The 13,404-nt window shown below is 38.8% G+C and overlaps 1 protein-coding gene across 1 annotated transcript in view; it reads left to right on the plus strand.

The window, feature by feature from the left end:
- Positions 1 to 13,404, plus strand: part of TERB1 (telomere repeat binding bouquet formation protein 1) — a 24,177-nt gene extending 10,773 nt beyond the window's left edge. Inside the window, 11 exon segments of the mRNA XM_057396587.1 lie at positions 635 to 981; positions 2,344 to 2,405; positions 3,412 to 3,495; positions 4,715 to 4,885; positions 5,290 to 5,370; positions 5,627 to 5,707; positions 10,852 to 10,965; positions 11,362 to 11,474; positions 11,985 to 12,107; positions 12,109 to 12,213; positions 13,111 to 13,404. Of these exon segments, the coding sequence (XP_057252570.1) occupies positions 635 to 981; positions 2,344 to 2,405; positions 3,412 to 3,495; positions 4,715 to 4,885; positions 5,290 to 5,370; positions 5,627 to 5,707; positions 10,852 to 10,965; positions 11,362 to 11,474; positions 11,985 to 12,107; positions 12,109 to 12,213; positions 13,111 to 13,116 (1,287 nt within the window). The 3' untranslated portion in view covers positions 13,117 to 13,404.

A 13,404-nucleotide genomic window follows, 5' to 3' on the forward strand; every position in this document is an offset into this window, starting at 1 on the left:
GTGAAAATGCAACCTGCAACTTCTACCATTATATCATACAGATTTAGAAGCATGCAGGGCAATTGGAGAATATAGGCATCTGTGTTTTTATGAAGCATTTCAATTTATTGTAAAACCAGATTTTCTACAAATTTGAAATCATTTAGATTGGAGAAAAAAGAGTTGGATTTATTTTTAATTGCCAAATATTTGAAGCAATAATTTTAATATTTGCAACCATGACATGCCCATGGTTGTACAGCTGTGAGATAGATGATAATGGAAAATGAGGGCATAAACTAAAATAAAGTTGTTGCATATTTTCCTTGTGCTATATAACTGCATGTTATCTCTGGGTGTGGAACTGCAAGTTTTTTAGTTATTCAGCTGGATCTTAAATACTTTCATTTCTAGAAGTGCCTCATATTAGTAGCAAATCCAGTGCTTCAGCCTGGAATTACCACTTAGTAACTACCCTTTCAACACCTTCAGCAGCACTGTCTTGTGGGCTCTTAACTCAGGGGTTTCTGAAGCTTCTCTGAAATTTCTGTTACCTCCAGAGTTAGACTTGTCTATCTTACTTAATCTTGTTAATAGAATTATTTAATATTTTTATGGAGCTTCTATAGTCACTGACTAGTGTTTTTCAATACAGGAAAGTGCGAAAGGAGGAGTATTTGTAGAAAGATCCTCAGAAGCCAGTGCTGAAGCATCCAAATACTGTGAGGTGAATCCTGCTGATCCAGAAACTTACATACCAAGAACACATAAAGAAATACATTGTCCACAGTCAGATGATCAGGTTCTTTCTCCATCTGTAAATTCTTCTGCACTGAAAAATGAAATAGTTAACCCTATGAATCTAGTAAATGCTTCTGTGAGACAAAGTGAACAGAGGAATAGTCTGTGTTCAGTTAATGAACTGCAAACAGATAGTGTACTACAAAGTCATAGTATAAATGAAAGAACTACTTGTGTAAAAAATCAATCTATTCAAGTAAGGTAAGTGTCTTAAACCTAAGCAGAAATACTAACTTGTTTTTCTTTAATAATTTTTAAATTGAATGTTAGCCTTTTACATTAGCTTTTACTAAGTAGTTTTTTTTTTTTTTCTGCTAGTGGAAAGGCATAGGCTTTTGGTGGCTCATTAGAGAGTATTTTGTGGAAGTGTTTTTGAAGTCACAGATTGAAGATGATAGGCATGGTAGTAATAAAGTACCATCTTTTTCTCTAAATAATAGCTTCTGACATTGTAGAGGAAGCCAGTACAGGCCTAATGTCTTCAACATATTGATGAAAAATCATCCATTGTTTTTGCCTCAAAATTCTCGCTGATTTAGTAGATCAAAATTTCAACCATTGATTTGGATGAAGCCACAAAGAATTCTTTTATGTGCATTTCCTAGGAAAACAGGAGTTACAGATCTGCTCTGCAAAAAAAATGGAGTGCTTACGAGCTACAGAAAAAAGCCTTCACTCCCTGCTTTTCTCCCCTCATATTCAATTGCTTCCCTCCATGGGAAGAGAAAGATAGAGCCTTGTTTAGTCATTCATTGTTCTCTTGCTCGTTACTCTCACACAAATGTGGCTGGCTGAACCCTGCTCATGTGCAGCTTCCTTGCATGCATTATATTGTACCTTTGCAACAACCACCGAAATTACTTTCCCTGGTACATTCAGATAAATTTTGCTTTGCTACTGATTAGCATAATTTGACACAGATTATTTGTTCTTCTGGACTCTGAAGCACAAAACTATTAAGACTTTTTTTGGGAGGAGGGGGGAGGAGGAAAGCTTTCTCCTTGCATGTGTATTTGTGACACAAAAGGAGTTAACCAAGGATAACCATGGATCAGGCTCCCTGCTCCTGCAGCATTTGGAGGTAGTCAATGACATAGAAAAATGTATGATCACCATATCACAGGAGTACATAGGTAGCATAGGAGTTAGTCAGTGTAAGAAAAAATATCAATTGCCTTTTAGAGCAATTGCTACCTCTATTGAAGGCTACAGTATTTGGAAGAGATTGTGAAAGTTTTGTGTGCACTAAGCAATCCTTACGTTAATCAGGATTGCAAATGAGTCAGCTTCCCTTGAAAGCACTGCACTCCCAGTGCTAAACAGCACTGCAAGGAGTGTTTATCACAGGGCTCTGGTAAACCGAGTTCCAACACACAGTGATTACATCCTGGATACTACAACCCCAGTAACATGGAATAATTAGAATTTTTTAAGTTTAATCTTTTATATGTTTAATATGTGTTTTGTTTTGCCTTTGGAATGTATGTATTGATTTACAAGTAAATATATGTTTGAAAATGTGATATTTTATTTTTCCCACTGTTTACATTCTGATCTTCCCAGTGAACAATTATTTAAGAAACCAGCAGAGATCATTAAAAACGTGAAACAGACATGCACATCAGGTATAAATAGACATATTCCTTTCTTAAATAATCTTGTTCTTGATGAGATTTTATTAGGTGTGTGTGTTTTTATCACTTTTTTTTAATCAAAATTTATGTATCGTTAGATGATGGAGTACATTGTGTAATGTATCACTTAACTGTTTGCATAGTTTGGGAATTTTATAGTGTGTGCAATTTTACTAGGAGAATATTTATTTTCCTTTTCTTCTAATACATATTTTAGCTTCTTTTTTTTTTTTAGTTGATTTTAACTATTCACATAAATGTATCACAGATAAATGTTTTCATTTTAGTCTGAATGCAGTCTATACTGAACAATGAAAGCCAGTAATAGAAAATGTGTAAGGCTCTGTCATTGTAAGACCGGGGATAGAACCTGCCTGTGAGCATGACTTGCTTAAAGCTTTTCCTACATGTTGAAGATGTGCTTAAGATAGATGTTTTTCAGATTTGTATTGATCTTTTTAGTCTGATACATTTATTTCAAAACTGGGACGTGTTTGATCAAATCTTTATTCATAATTTAGTTTCCTGTTAATTTATAGAATTTATAATTATTCATTAGATTAGTATTTGCCAGAATGGTAGCTTTACAAGCCACCAAGGTTATCTCCAGGTTATACCTATTAAAATTGAGAATAAGTATTATTCCAGCACATCACATTTTTCAGCATCTGATTCCATATAGAAATAAAGTTTATAGAGCTTAGTTAAGCAATGTAAGTTTGCAGGATTGTTTTGCTCTGTTCAAGTACAAGCAATATGCTTTGGGAGAATGATGAAAAAAGCACTGAATTAAATGTAATTATTCTGGATTTGCAAAAACATAAATGTGATCCATTTAAATTGAGGAATTTCATTTGGAGTTTTTGCTGTTATGTAAATTAAACTTTAATAACCTAGAGATAGTAAATACAGTTGAATATAGGTGTGCTGATGCATGATTGCCATGGGAAAAGATCAGTTGCGTTTTCTTGGTGTTTTTTTTTCCTTCCTAATTTAGATCAACACTCGGAGATAACCAAAGGAGAAAAAAGTACTTCAGCTACATCTACATCCCAGAAAATGGCAGATTTCAGGTGTTCAGGTAAATACTATCCTAGGTCTTTCTTTCTTGAGTTCATAAAAGGAGGCTTACAGAGATTTTAACACATCTACAGGATTATCCATTATGCAATTCTTAACAGCTTCCTTTCCTTTTCCTGTCCCACTAATAAAAACTAAATATTGAAATAAAGCTTACATATGCCAGTTTCAGTCTAGTTACCTTTTAATGTGGGTTTACTAACATAGTATACAACAGCTTAAAAGATGACATGCTATTACAAGAGCACTTACGAGTGCGTGCTTTCCTCCTTTCTCTGATTGGAAAGAGCGAGGAAAATCTTGGAGCCCTGCTCAGTTCCCTCATGTATTCCTCTTCTAAGCCTCCTAAATACTCTGCAGCCCTTCTGTTTTCTCTGCGTTACTGCTATTAAGTACAGTCTGTCAGTTTTACAGTAATCCCTGATTGCAGCCTTCAGTTATCCCATCTTCTAATTCCTAAACACAGTTTATCAGTATGTTCTAAGAATGCTGCTGGCACTCAGGGTTTGTAAGTGTATTTTGTAATTAAGCCTGTGTATCTTGATTTAAAAAGAAAAAAAAAAGGGGGGGGGGGGGAGTGTGAAGCACCGTAAGCCACCTTTGAACGTCATGTAGGCATACAGCTGTCAAACTAAATTCAACTTGATCTTTAGCACTGCTTTATTTTAGGCTAGAATATTGTAGTTATGTTCCAGTGATGTTCTTGTAACTCCACACAGTGCAGAAGTTCACCTTCAGCTGATGTAACTAACTATGAGAACATCCAAGAATAACTAAACCATACATTACCCTAGGAATGTCCCCAAAACCAAACAGGAAGGCTTCCTGTGAGGAAATTTGTAAGATAGACATTGTTTATTCAGGTTAATACAGGTAACTGTTATAACACAGAAAGTTTAAAAAAATAGCAAAGACATCTTTTATATTTTGGCTCCTGGATAAATCTGCAAAGGGAACTGAAGCACCTTTCTTCCAGTCCCACTAATATTTTCACTTCCCTAGAGGATCCATGCCTCATTTAGTCCTTCTGGAGTTGAAGTGCAGTGTAAAAGAGCAAGTACAAAACAAGAAGGCACACAAAAGTATTATGTCTTTTGAGATGTGTATATGGAAAATGGAGGTTAAGTTATAGATCATGGTGTCAAAATAACACTGGATTTTGTGATGGCTTCTATAGCATTCATGCTTGCTGTTTCTACAATATCCTGGTGTTTTTCCAGGTTGTAAAGCAGGAGAACTGTCCTTCAATAGTAAAACCTTTACCAAGGTGTTGCAAAGTTGTCCATACCAGTGTGACCATCACAAAGTCATTCTGGAAGCAGAAGAAAGACGTAAAAAGGAGCTTCTCAAATTGACTGTTTGTAACAATAGGAGATATGCAGCTTCTGAGAGTAATTATGATTGTATTTTTTAGTAATTGTAACTATTGTTGTAAATAGTATTTAAAATACTGAACTTATTTTAGTTTGATTCTGATTGTCCTGCTCCTGTAAACTCACTCATTTAATTTGATTTACCAATGATTTGTACTATGCAAGATGAGAACTAGGAACTTCTGTTTGAGGATCTTGTGTCTTTCTTATATTATATTGTTATATCTTATATTGTTATATAATATATGTTATGTTATAACAAAGTGATTTCATTCTAATATTACATATTTATGCATGTGAGAGGCTTATAATTCTTAATAAAATAAAAGTGCATCCTGTATTTATTTGGTTTAAAAGAGGCATTTTGAAAATTAAACAGTTATTAATGGTATTTGTACTGGTGTCCATCTTATATTTTGCAGAAATACTGCTGACCCCTGAGAAGAAACAAAGACTGCATACAGAAACACCAACTTTTAGGAGCAGACTGGATAGTTCTCAAAGTAAGGGCTTATTCGGGTACTAATAAAGAGAATATATTAAGTTGAAGTAAGTGTGAATGAATGTATGACATTATAACAAGGTAATTTCATTCTAATATTATATATTTATGGACATGAGAGGCTTATAGTTCTTAATGAATGAAATTAAAGCGTATCCTGTATTTTTTTTTGTTGTTGTTGTTTAAAGGAGCACTTTGAAAATTAAACAGTTATTACTTACTGGCATTTTTACTGGTATCCATCTTATATTTTGCAGAAATACTACTGACCCCAAAGAAGAAAAAAAGAGTACATGCAGAAATACCAACTTTTAGGAGTGAAATGGATGATTTTCAAAGTAAGGGCTTGGTTTAGAAATTAATGCAAAAAGCCTTTACCAAATAATTCTTTTGCAGAAGTTTAGCATGAGAAGCTGTGGATAGGAAATTATGTTGTGGGTTTTTCTGTAGATTCTGTGAAAAAATCTGTATATCTACAGGCCAGAAAAATGCGATTTTGTAATCCTGATATTGCGTTATGCACATTAGTTCAGAACGAATTTGGCACTTTGAAGATACTTCTTCAAATCCTGCCAGGGCTGCTTCCTTGCCATCTGCTATTCTTCAGCTTTGTGGCATTAGTTTTTTTTTTATTTTAATTTTAAATTGAGAGGTATAGTCAGGACCAGAGCACAGTACAGTTCCTGTTTCTGGATTCAGCATCACTCTATTATACATTTATAGCCATGTTATCCTGTCATACCTGTTTCTGTTCCAGCTTGGAGCTCTGATAAGGACTTGGGCCTCTGTGTCCTGAATAGCTAAAAGGGTAAACCTTAACATATACATCAACACTAGAGCAAGTAACTGAAAACAACCTGTCAGAAAATTAAGTACTGGAGTTACATTTACCTGTCCTGTATTATGAGGTGTTGAATAAGATACTACTAACAAGGTAGAGTTGTGAATATCATTATTTTACTTAATTAATTTCTGGTAAAAGCGAGTAGATTTTTTTCCCCTCCAGATTCAGAAATTAATTAATTAAATTAAACTTGGCTAGGGATGTGAAAGATAACAGGAAGGGATTCTATAGGTACATTGCAAATGAAAGACAGACTAGAGACAATGTGGGCCCTCTCTGGAAGCCATCAGGAGAACTGGCTAAACTGGATTTGGAGAAGGCTCAGGTTCTTAATGACTTATTTGTCTTCACTGGCAAATGCTCTGACCACACCACCGAAGTCCTGGAATGCAGATGCAGGGACTGTGAGAATGACGACCTTGGGCCCACTGTAGGGGAGAGGATCTGGTTCGAGACCATCTTAAGAACCTGAATGTACACAAGTCCATGGAACGTGATGAAATCCATCCGTGGGTCGTGAAGGAGCTGGCGAATGAAGTTGCTAAGCCACTGTCCATCATATTTGAAAAATCATGGCAGTCAGGTGAAGTTCCCGACAACTGGAAAAAGGGAAATATAACCCCCATTTTCAAGAAGGGGAAAATGGATGACCTGGGGAATTACAGACCAGTCAGTCTCACCTCTGTGTCTGGCAAAATCTTGGAGCAGATTCTCCTGGAAGGAATGCTAAGGCACATGAAAAACAACAAGGTGCTTGCTGACAGCCAGCATGGCTTCACTAAGGGGAAATCCTGCCTGACCAATCTGGTGGCCTTCTATGATGGGGCTACAGAACTGATGGACAGGGGCAGAGCAGTTGATGTCATCTACCTGGACTTGTGCAGTGTTCAACACTGTCCCACACGACATCCTTGTCTCTAAATTGGAGAGACATCAATTTGATGGATGGACCACTCGGTGGATGAAGAACTGGCTGGATGGCTGCACACAAACAGCTGTGGTCAATGGCTCGATGTCTGGCTGGAGACCAGTATCGAGTGGTGTCTCTCAGGGATCAGCGTTGGGACTGGTCTTGTTCAACATCTTTGTTGGTGACATGGACAGTGGGATTGAGTGCGCCCTCAGCAAGTTTGCCGACGACACCAAGCTGTGTGGTTCGGTTGATACGCTGGAGGGAAGGAATGCCATCCAGAGGGACCTTGACACGCTTGTGAGGTGGGCTGATGCCAACCTTATGAAGTTTAAGCATGAGAAGTGCAAGGTCCTACACCTGGGTCAGAGCAATCCCAGGCACAGCTGCAGGTTGGGCAGAGAAGAGATTCAGAGCAGCCCTGTGGAGAAAGACTTGGGGGTGTTGGTCAATGAGAAACTTAACATGAGCCGGCTTCAGTGTGCGCTCACAGCAGAAAGCCAACCATATGCTGGGCTGCATCAAAAACAGCGTGACCAGCAGGTTGAAGGAGGTGATCATACCCTTCTACTCTGCTCTCGTGAGACCTCACTTGGAGTATTGTGTAGAGTTCTGGTGTCCTCAACATAAAAAGGACATGGAACTGTTGGAACAAGTCCAGAAGAGGGCCACAAGGATGATCAGGGGACTGGAGCACCTCCTATATGAAGATAGGCTGAGAAAGTTGGTGCTGTTCAGCCTGGAGAAGAGAAGGCTGCGTGGAGACCTCAGAGCAGCCTTCCAGTATCTGAAAGGGGCTTGTAAGGATGCTGGGGAGGGACTCTTCATTAGGGAGGGTAGTGATAGGACAAGGGGTAATGGGTTCAAACTTAAAGAGGGGAAGTTTAGATTGGATATGAGGAAGAAGTTCTTTACTGTAAGTGTGGTGAGGCACTGGAATGGGTTGTCCAGGGAAGTTGTGAATGCTCCATCCCTGGTGGTGTTCAAGGCCAGGTTGGACAGAGCCTTCGGTGTCATGGTTTAGTGTGAGGTGTCCCTGTCCATGACAGTGGGTTTGGATCTAGATGATCTTAAGGTCCTTTCCAACCCTAACTATTCTATGATTCTATGATAGCTATGGAGGTCTGTTAAAAGAAATAAATAAATTCTAACTGTATTCAATTTCAAGAGCCTAATACGCTAATATGTTATCTTTAGCAAGTAAATATTTTCTGAAGTAAACTGATTTTTCCAGTCTCTCTTCAAAGACCAGATAGCAGTTTGGCTCAGAAAAATGGTTCTCGTACATTTTAATTCCTACAACACTACCCATGTTTTGGGGTTTTTTTTCTTTTTTTTTAAGAAAGATGCATGTTGTGTTTTAAACTCAGTCAGGATGTTGGGATGACGGTTGGAGGGAAGTCAGGGCCAGTCGCTGGTGACCTGAAGACATCTAGTTGGTGGGCTATAAAAGTGCTACATAGCACACAACAGCATACAATTGAGTTCATTGGCTGTTTTCCCCTAAAATCAAATCCCCTTGAGGTCCCATATGGAGAACAAGTCTAGATAGGTTTTCCATCCCACTTTGTCATGTCTTCTCCATGATCCTGCAGGTAAAACCACAGGGTGGCCTGTGGCGTATACCTTCTGTGTCTTCTCTCTCAAGCAGCAGACGCCTTTTGTTAATAGCATAGATGTGTGTTGGTACACGTGGGGAGCTGAATAGATCTGATAGATTGTCTCTCAATTGTTTGAACTCCTGGGACAGTTTTTCCACAGCTGAGATGATGGAAGGGGTGAGATTGTCTTTAAACTCTCAGAGTTTATGAATCATGTCATCCACTGTTAGCGGTACTATGTTATTCCAGATTACTGTTGCCAATGAATGGGCATATGATGATGGTGCATTCTGTGTAAATTTCTGCCACATGGGTTGTGTACATTTGACTTCATCTGGATCTATGAGTACATCCCCGTTATTTGGCATCCCCGTTATGAGGGATCTATGCCAATCTATGAGTACATCCCTGTTATGATCTATATGATAGATCATCTCTACAATGGCTGATTCCCTCCGAGATTGGATGCCTTTCTCTAGAGTAATCCACTTGGCCAAACGACTCATAACATCGTCCTTGTATGGAAACCTTTCACAGCTGCCAAGAGCCACCTCCAAAGGCTGAGGGACTTTTTCTCTCTTGCAATTGCTTTGTCAATTCCTCCTTCCCTAGCAAGTGATCCCAGCTGCTTGGCTTCCCTACCTTCTAGTTCGCAACTGTTGGCCCCATTGTCCCAGCATTGGAGCAGCCAGGTGATGATGTGCTCCTCTGGTTTACGGGTAAAATCTTTTCGCATATTCTGTAGCTTGGTTGAGGTCCAGGGTTGAGACATCACCTATTCTTCCTCTTATTCACATACTAATAAACTCCTGGTCAGATGCTGTCCCGGGTGGTGAGGACATTGTTTCTTCATCTTGCTTCATCTTTCTTGCCTCTTTTTGACTTTTCCTCTTGTGTACAGGGGCAAACAATGTTGGCACGAATTGATCCTATGGTATAGCTGCTGTACTTGGAGTTGGATTAGCTGCGCTGTTTGTTGTTGTCGAAGTTTGGGTAGCTACTGTACTTGTTGCTGGGGCTGGTAAGCTGGTGTGCTTGGAGCTGGAGTAGCAGCACTGTCTGTTTCAGTCAGGGTTTGAGTAGCTGCTGTACTTATCACTGGGGCTGGTGTAGCTGCTGTGCTTGGAGCTGGAGTAGCTGCGCTGTCTGTTGCTTTGCCCTCAGATCTAGGGACATTTTTTTCCTTTTGAAGGTGCTGGATAGTGTTGAACAGGGCTCTGTAAGCATAGGCCAAGCCCCAGCACGTTGCCATGATTTGTCCCTCTCTGGTATGAACAGAATGACAACACCAGAATAGCCCAAGGCCCCCAGCCAATAAACACTAAAACAGCAAATACCGGCTCTAAGTAAGGTACAACATGCTGAAATTGTGAGATCAAGAGCAACAACTCTGAGAGCCAATAAATCAGCATTGTGACGAGTGACTATTAATCCGAAACAATGAATGCTTATCACACATGCAATTAGACACACTCTGGTCAGATCTGTCGTTATCTCAACCCTTCGTGCCCTACGCTGGACGCCAAAAAGAACTGTCATGGTTTAAACTCAGTCAGCCGCGCAGTCTTTCTCTCACTCCCCCCTTTTTGTCCCCCCAGCTCTCGGAGGGATAAGGAGAAGAATCAAAAGAATGTAACTCCCACGGGTTGAGATAAGAACAGTCCAGTAACTAAGGTGTAACACAAACCACTGCTGCTACCACCAATAATAATAATGATAACGAAAATAACAACGGAAGAGATTACAACCGCTCACCACCTGCTGACTGATAGCCAGCTTGATGAAGCAGTGATCTAGCCCTTCTGGGTAACTGCCCCCAGTTTATATGCTGGGCATGATGTGCTGTGGTGTGGATTACCTTTTTGGTTAGTTTGGATCAGGTGTCCTGTTTCTGCTTCCTCCCATCTTCCCCTCTTCCCTAGCAGAGCATGAGACTAAGAAAGTCCTTGGTCAGAGTAAACATTACTGAGCAGCAACTGAAAACATCGGTGTTATCAGCATTGTTCCCAGGCCAAAAGTCTAAACCACAGCACTGCACCAGCTACTAAGAAGGAGAAAAAACGACTGCTACTGCTGAACCCAGGACAATGCATAATGTTTTATTGTTTGTTTTTTTTTTTTTAAAAGGTATTATTTTGACTCCAGATAGAAAAAAACAATCTAATACTTCAAATAGAGATGGACATAGTAAAAATGCGAGTTTGGCCAATGACTGTAACTTGATACCTACGTATAAAAAGTGTGAGTATTACCAGAAAATTAATTCTGTAATAAGTGTAACTTACAGATCAGACTTCGCATTTAGGCCAGGGCTTTGAGAAATGCACCTGTGCTTGCTACTGGAGACAAAATGGCTAATAATTAAAATAGGTATGTTCTGGTACCTTCAGTCATAGTATTAATGATGTTGGAGTTAGTTCCTATAATTTGATAGTTGCTAATGCATAAACAATCCTCATGTGTTAATGTCAATGATGAGAAAAAGAGCTAAACAAAATGAGATATTCCTAATAAAACAGTATGTACATATTCAAGTTCATTAGAGTAAACATTCCTTTGCAACACTGTGTTCAGTTTAGCAGTAGATTTCAGTTAGTTTAATGTAACTAAGAGCTGGCCTTGTTCACAATTTCATAGCTTTACAAAAAAGCCAAGATGCTAACTCGAACAGGCAGAGAGTCAAAGAAATGCGCAACCTGGAATGTCAGTGCTTAAAAGAAAATCACCAGTATTCAGTGGAAAGAGATGAGGTTAGTTATGCAAAGCCTAATAAAACACTCACATATTTATAAATGTCCAAAGAAAATCTCTGTGAATTGCATGAATTCTTTTTAAGTCAACTTTAACAGGAGTCCTTTACCAAAGTGGACTTCATTAGAGATATTCCTCTGTTGATTCTACTCCAGTCATATTGATTTATCTCTGAAATGAATTAAGCATTTTCAACTGACAGTCCTTTCTGAATAATAGATATGGAGGTATGCTTTTTCCTGCATTAGTGAAAATGTGCATGGAAATAACAGAAATATACTAAAGATTTAAACTATGTAGGCATGACAGAAATGAAGGTGTGAAAAAAATTGAAATGTAATACTTACTGTATTTCAGGAAATGGGTGACAGTGGAGAAACCTTGAAGAGCCATCGTTATCTTGGCGAAGTGATAATTTCTTTAGAACTACTTCAGATTGTATTGCCAGTAATAATGTGTTATTTCCGAATGCAAAACAGTATGCAAATTTACATAATTTTTAATTTCACCAAAATAAATATTCGCAGAACAATGAAAAATGTTCCCTGGAGACAAACACAAAAACTTTAAACAACAGAAGAACCCGAAAAGATTTCACAGCTGAAGAAATAAACTATCTTTTGAGTGGAGTGAAAAAAAATAGGTAACCACTGAAATGTAATTTTGTTGTTTTATCCGTTTCAGAAAGGACGGACAAATGTTGACCCTTCCAAGAAGTACTACAGGTTACAGTTGCAAGTAATCATATTTTTTTCTACTATTGTATGTGCATGTTGTCAGTTCTGTTTTCAGCCTTTGCCCCTGAACTGACTGGGGGAAAAAAAGAGAGGCCATCAGAATTTGCAACCCACTGGATTGTGCTTGGTGTCAGTTCAGTGCTGTTCAGGCTGGAGCACTGGAACAGTATCCAATGTAATCCAACCAGGGCTGGTGCTTGGAGAGGGAGAACTGAACTAGGGAAATACTAGAGAGCATTTGAACCCTCCAGTGCCACCTGGCAGGATATAAAGGGTAAGATTTTCAGTTAATGACTCTAAATTAATCCCTATGTTTATTAGGAAGTTGATCTCTCTGTTCAGTCCCTTTTCTGAAGGGGAAAAAATCTCTGGCAATTTTGTGAAAATCTCTCTGGCAATTTTCACCATCTTTGACGTGCACACTCTGTACAGGGAGATGCTGCATATGGGTTGGGTGGGCATCATTTCTTCTGTGATTCAGATGTGTGGGGCAGTGTTCATTGGGATGTCTTTCCGTACTGCAGTGTTTTGTGAAATTGTGCAGTGCTTTGTGTCAACATTTGCACTGATATTTTCACAGAATCATAGAATTCCAGGATGGTTTGAGTTGGAAGATATCTCAAAGACCATCCAGCTCCAACCCCCTGCCACAGGCAGCAACACTTTCCACTAGAGCAGGTTGCTTCAAGCCCCGTCCAGCCCGGCCTTGAACACTGCCAGGGATGGGGCAGCCACAGCTTCTCTGGGCACCCTGTGCCAGTGCTTCATAGGGAAGAACTTCTTCCTAATACCTACTCTAAATCTCCCATCTGTCAGTTTAAAGTCGTTCCTCCTTGTCCTATCACTACTCGCTCTTATAAAAAATTTATAAAAATTTTCTTGTATCTCCATTTTATAGAGGTGAGAAAAAACCAAAGATCAATAACACCTTTCAAGAGTATTTTGGATCTTGTTGCAGAATGCTGAAGAATGGCATTTTTAACAGTGGTGTACTGTTGCAGCAATACAAACCCTCGGAGAATTTAGATTGGCTTGGACTCCTGTTCTCAGTGATAACATTCATTGACAGAGTTGTTCTACTTTGTAAATTGAAATTATATGTAATTGCCTAAGTTTGTTATTTTGGTGCTTGGGGGGGTTTGCTTTTTTTTTTTTTTTTTAAATAATGCTAAAGTAGCTAACAAAATACCAG

The sequence above is a fragment of the Pezoporus wallicus genome, unplaced genomic scaffold (assembly GCF_028554395.1).
Source record: "Pezoporus wallicus isolate ANWC-B61680 ecotype Strahan unplaced genomic scaffold, APGP_CSIRO_Pwel_v1 contig_3820, whole genome shotgun sequence".
In the NCBI taxonomy this organism is placed as follows: Eukaryota; Metazoa; Chordata; class Aves; order Psittaciformes; family Psittacidae; genus Pezoporus; species Pezoporus wallicus.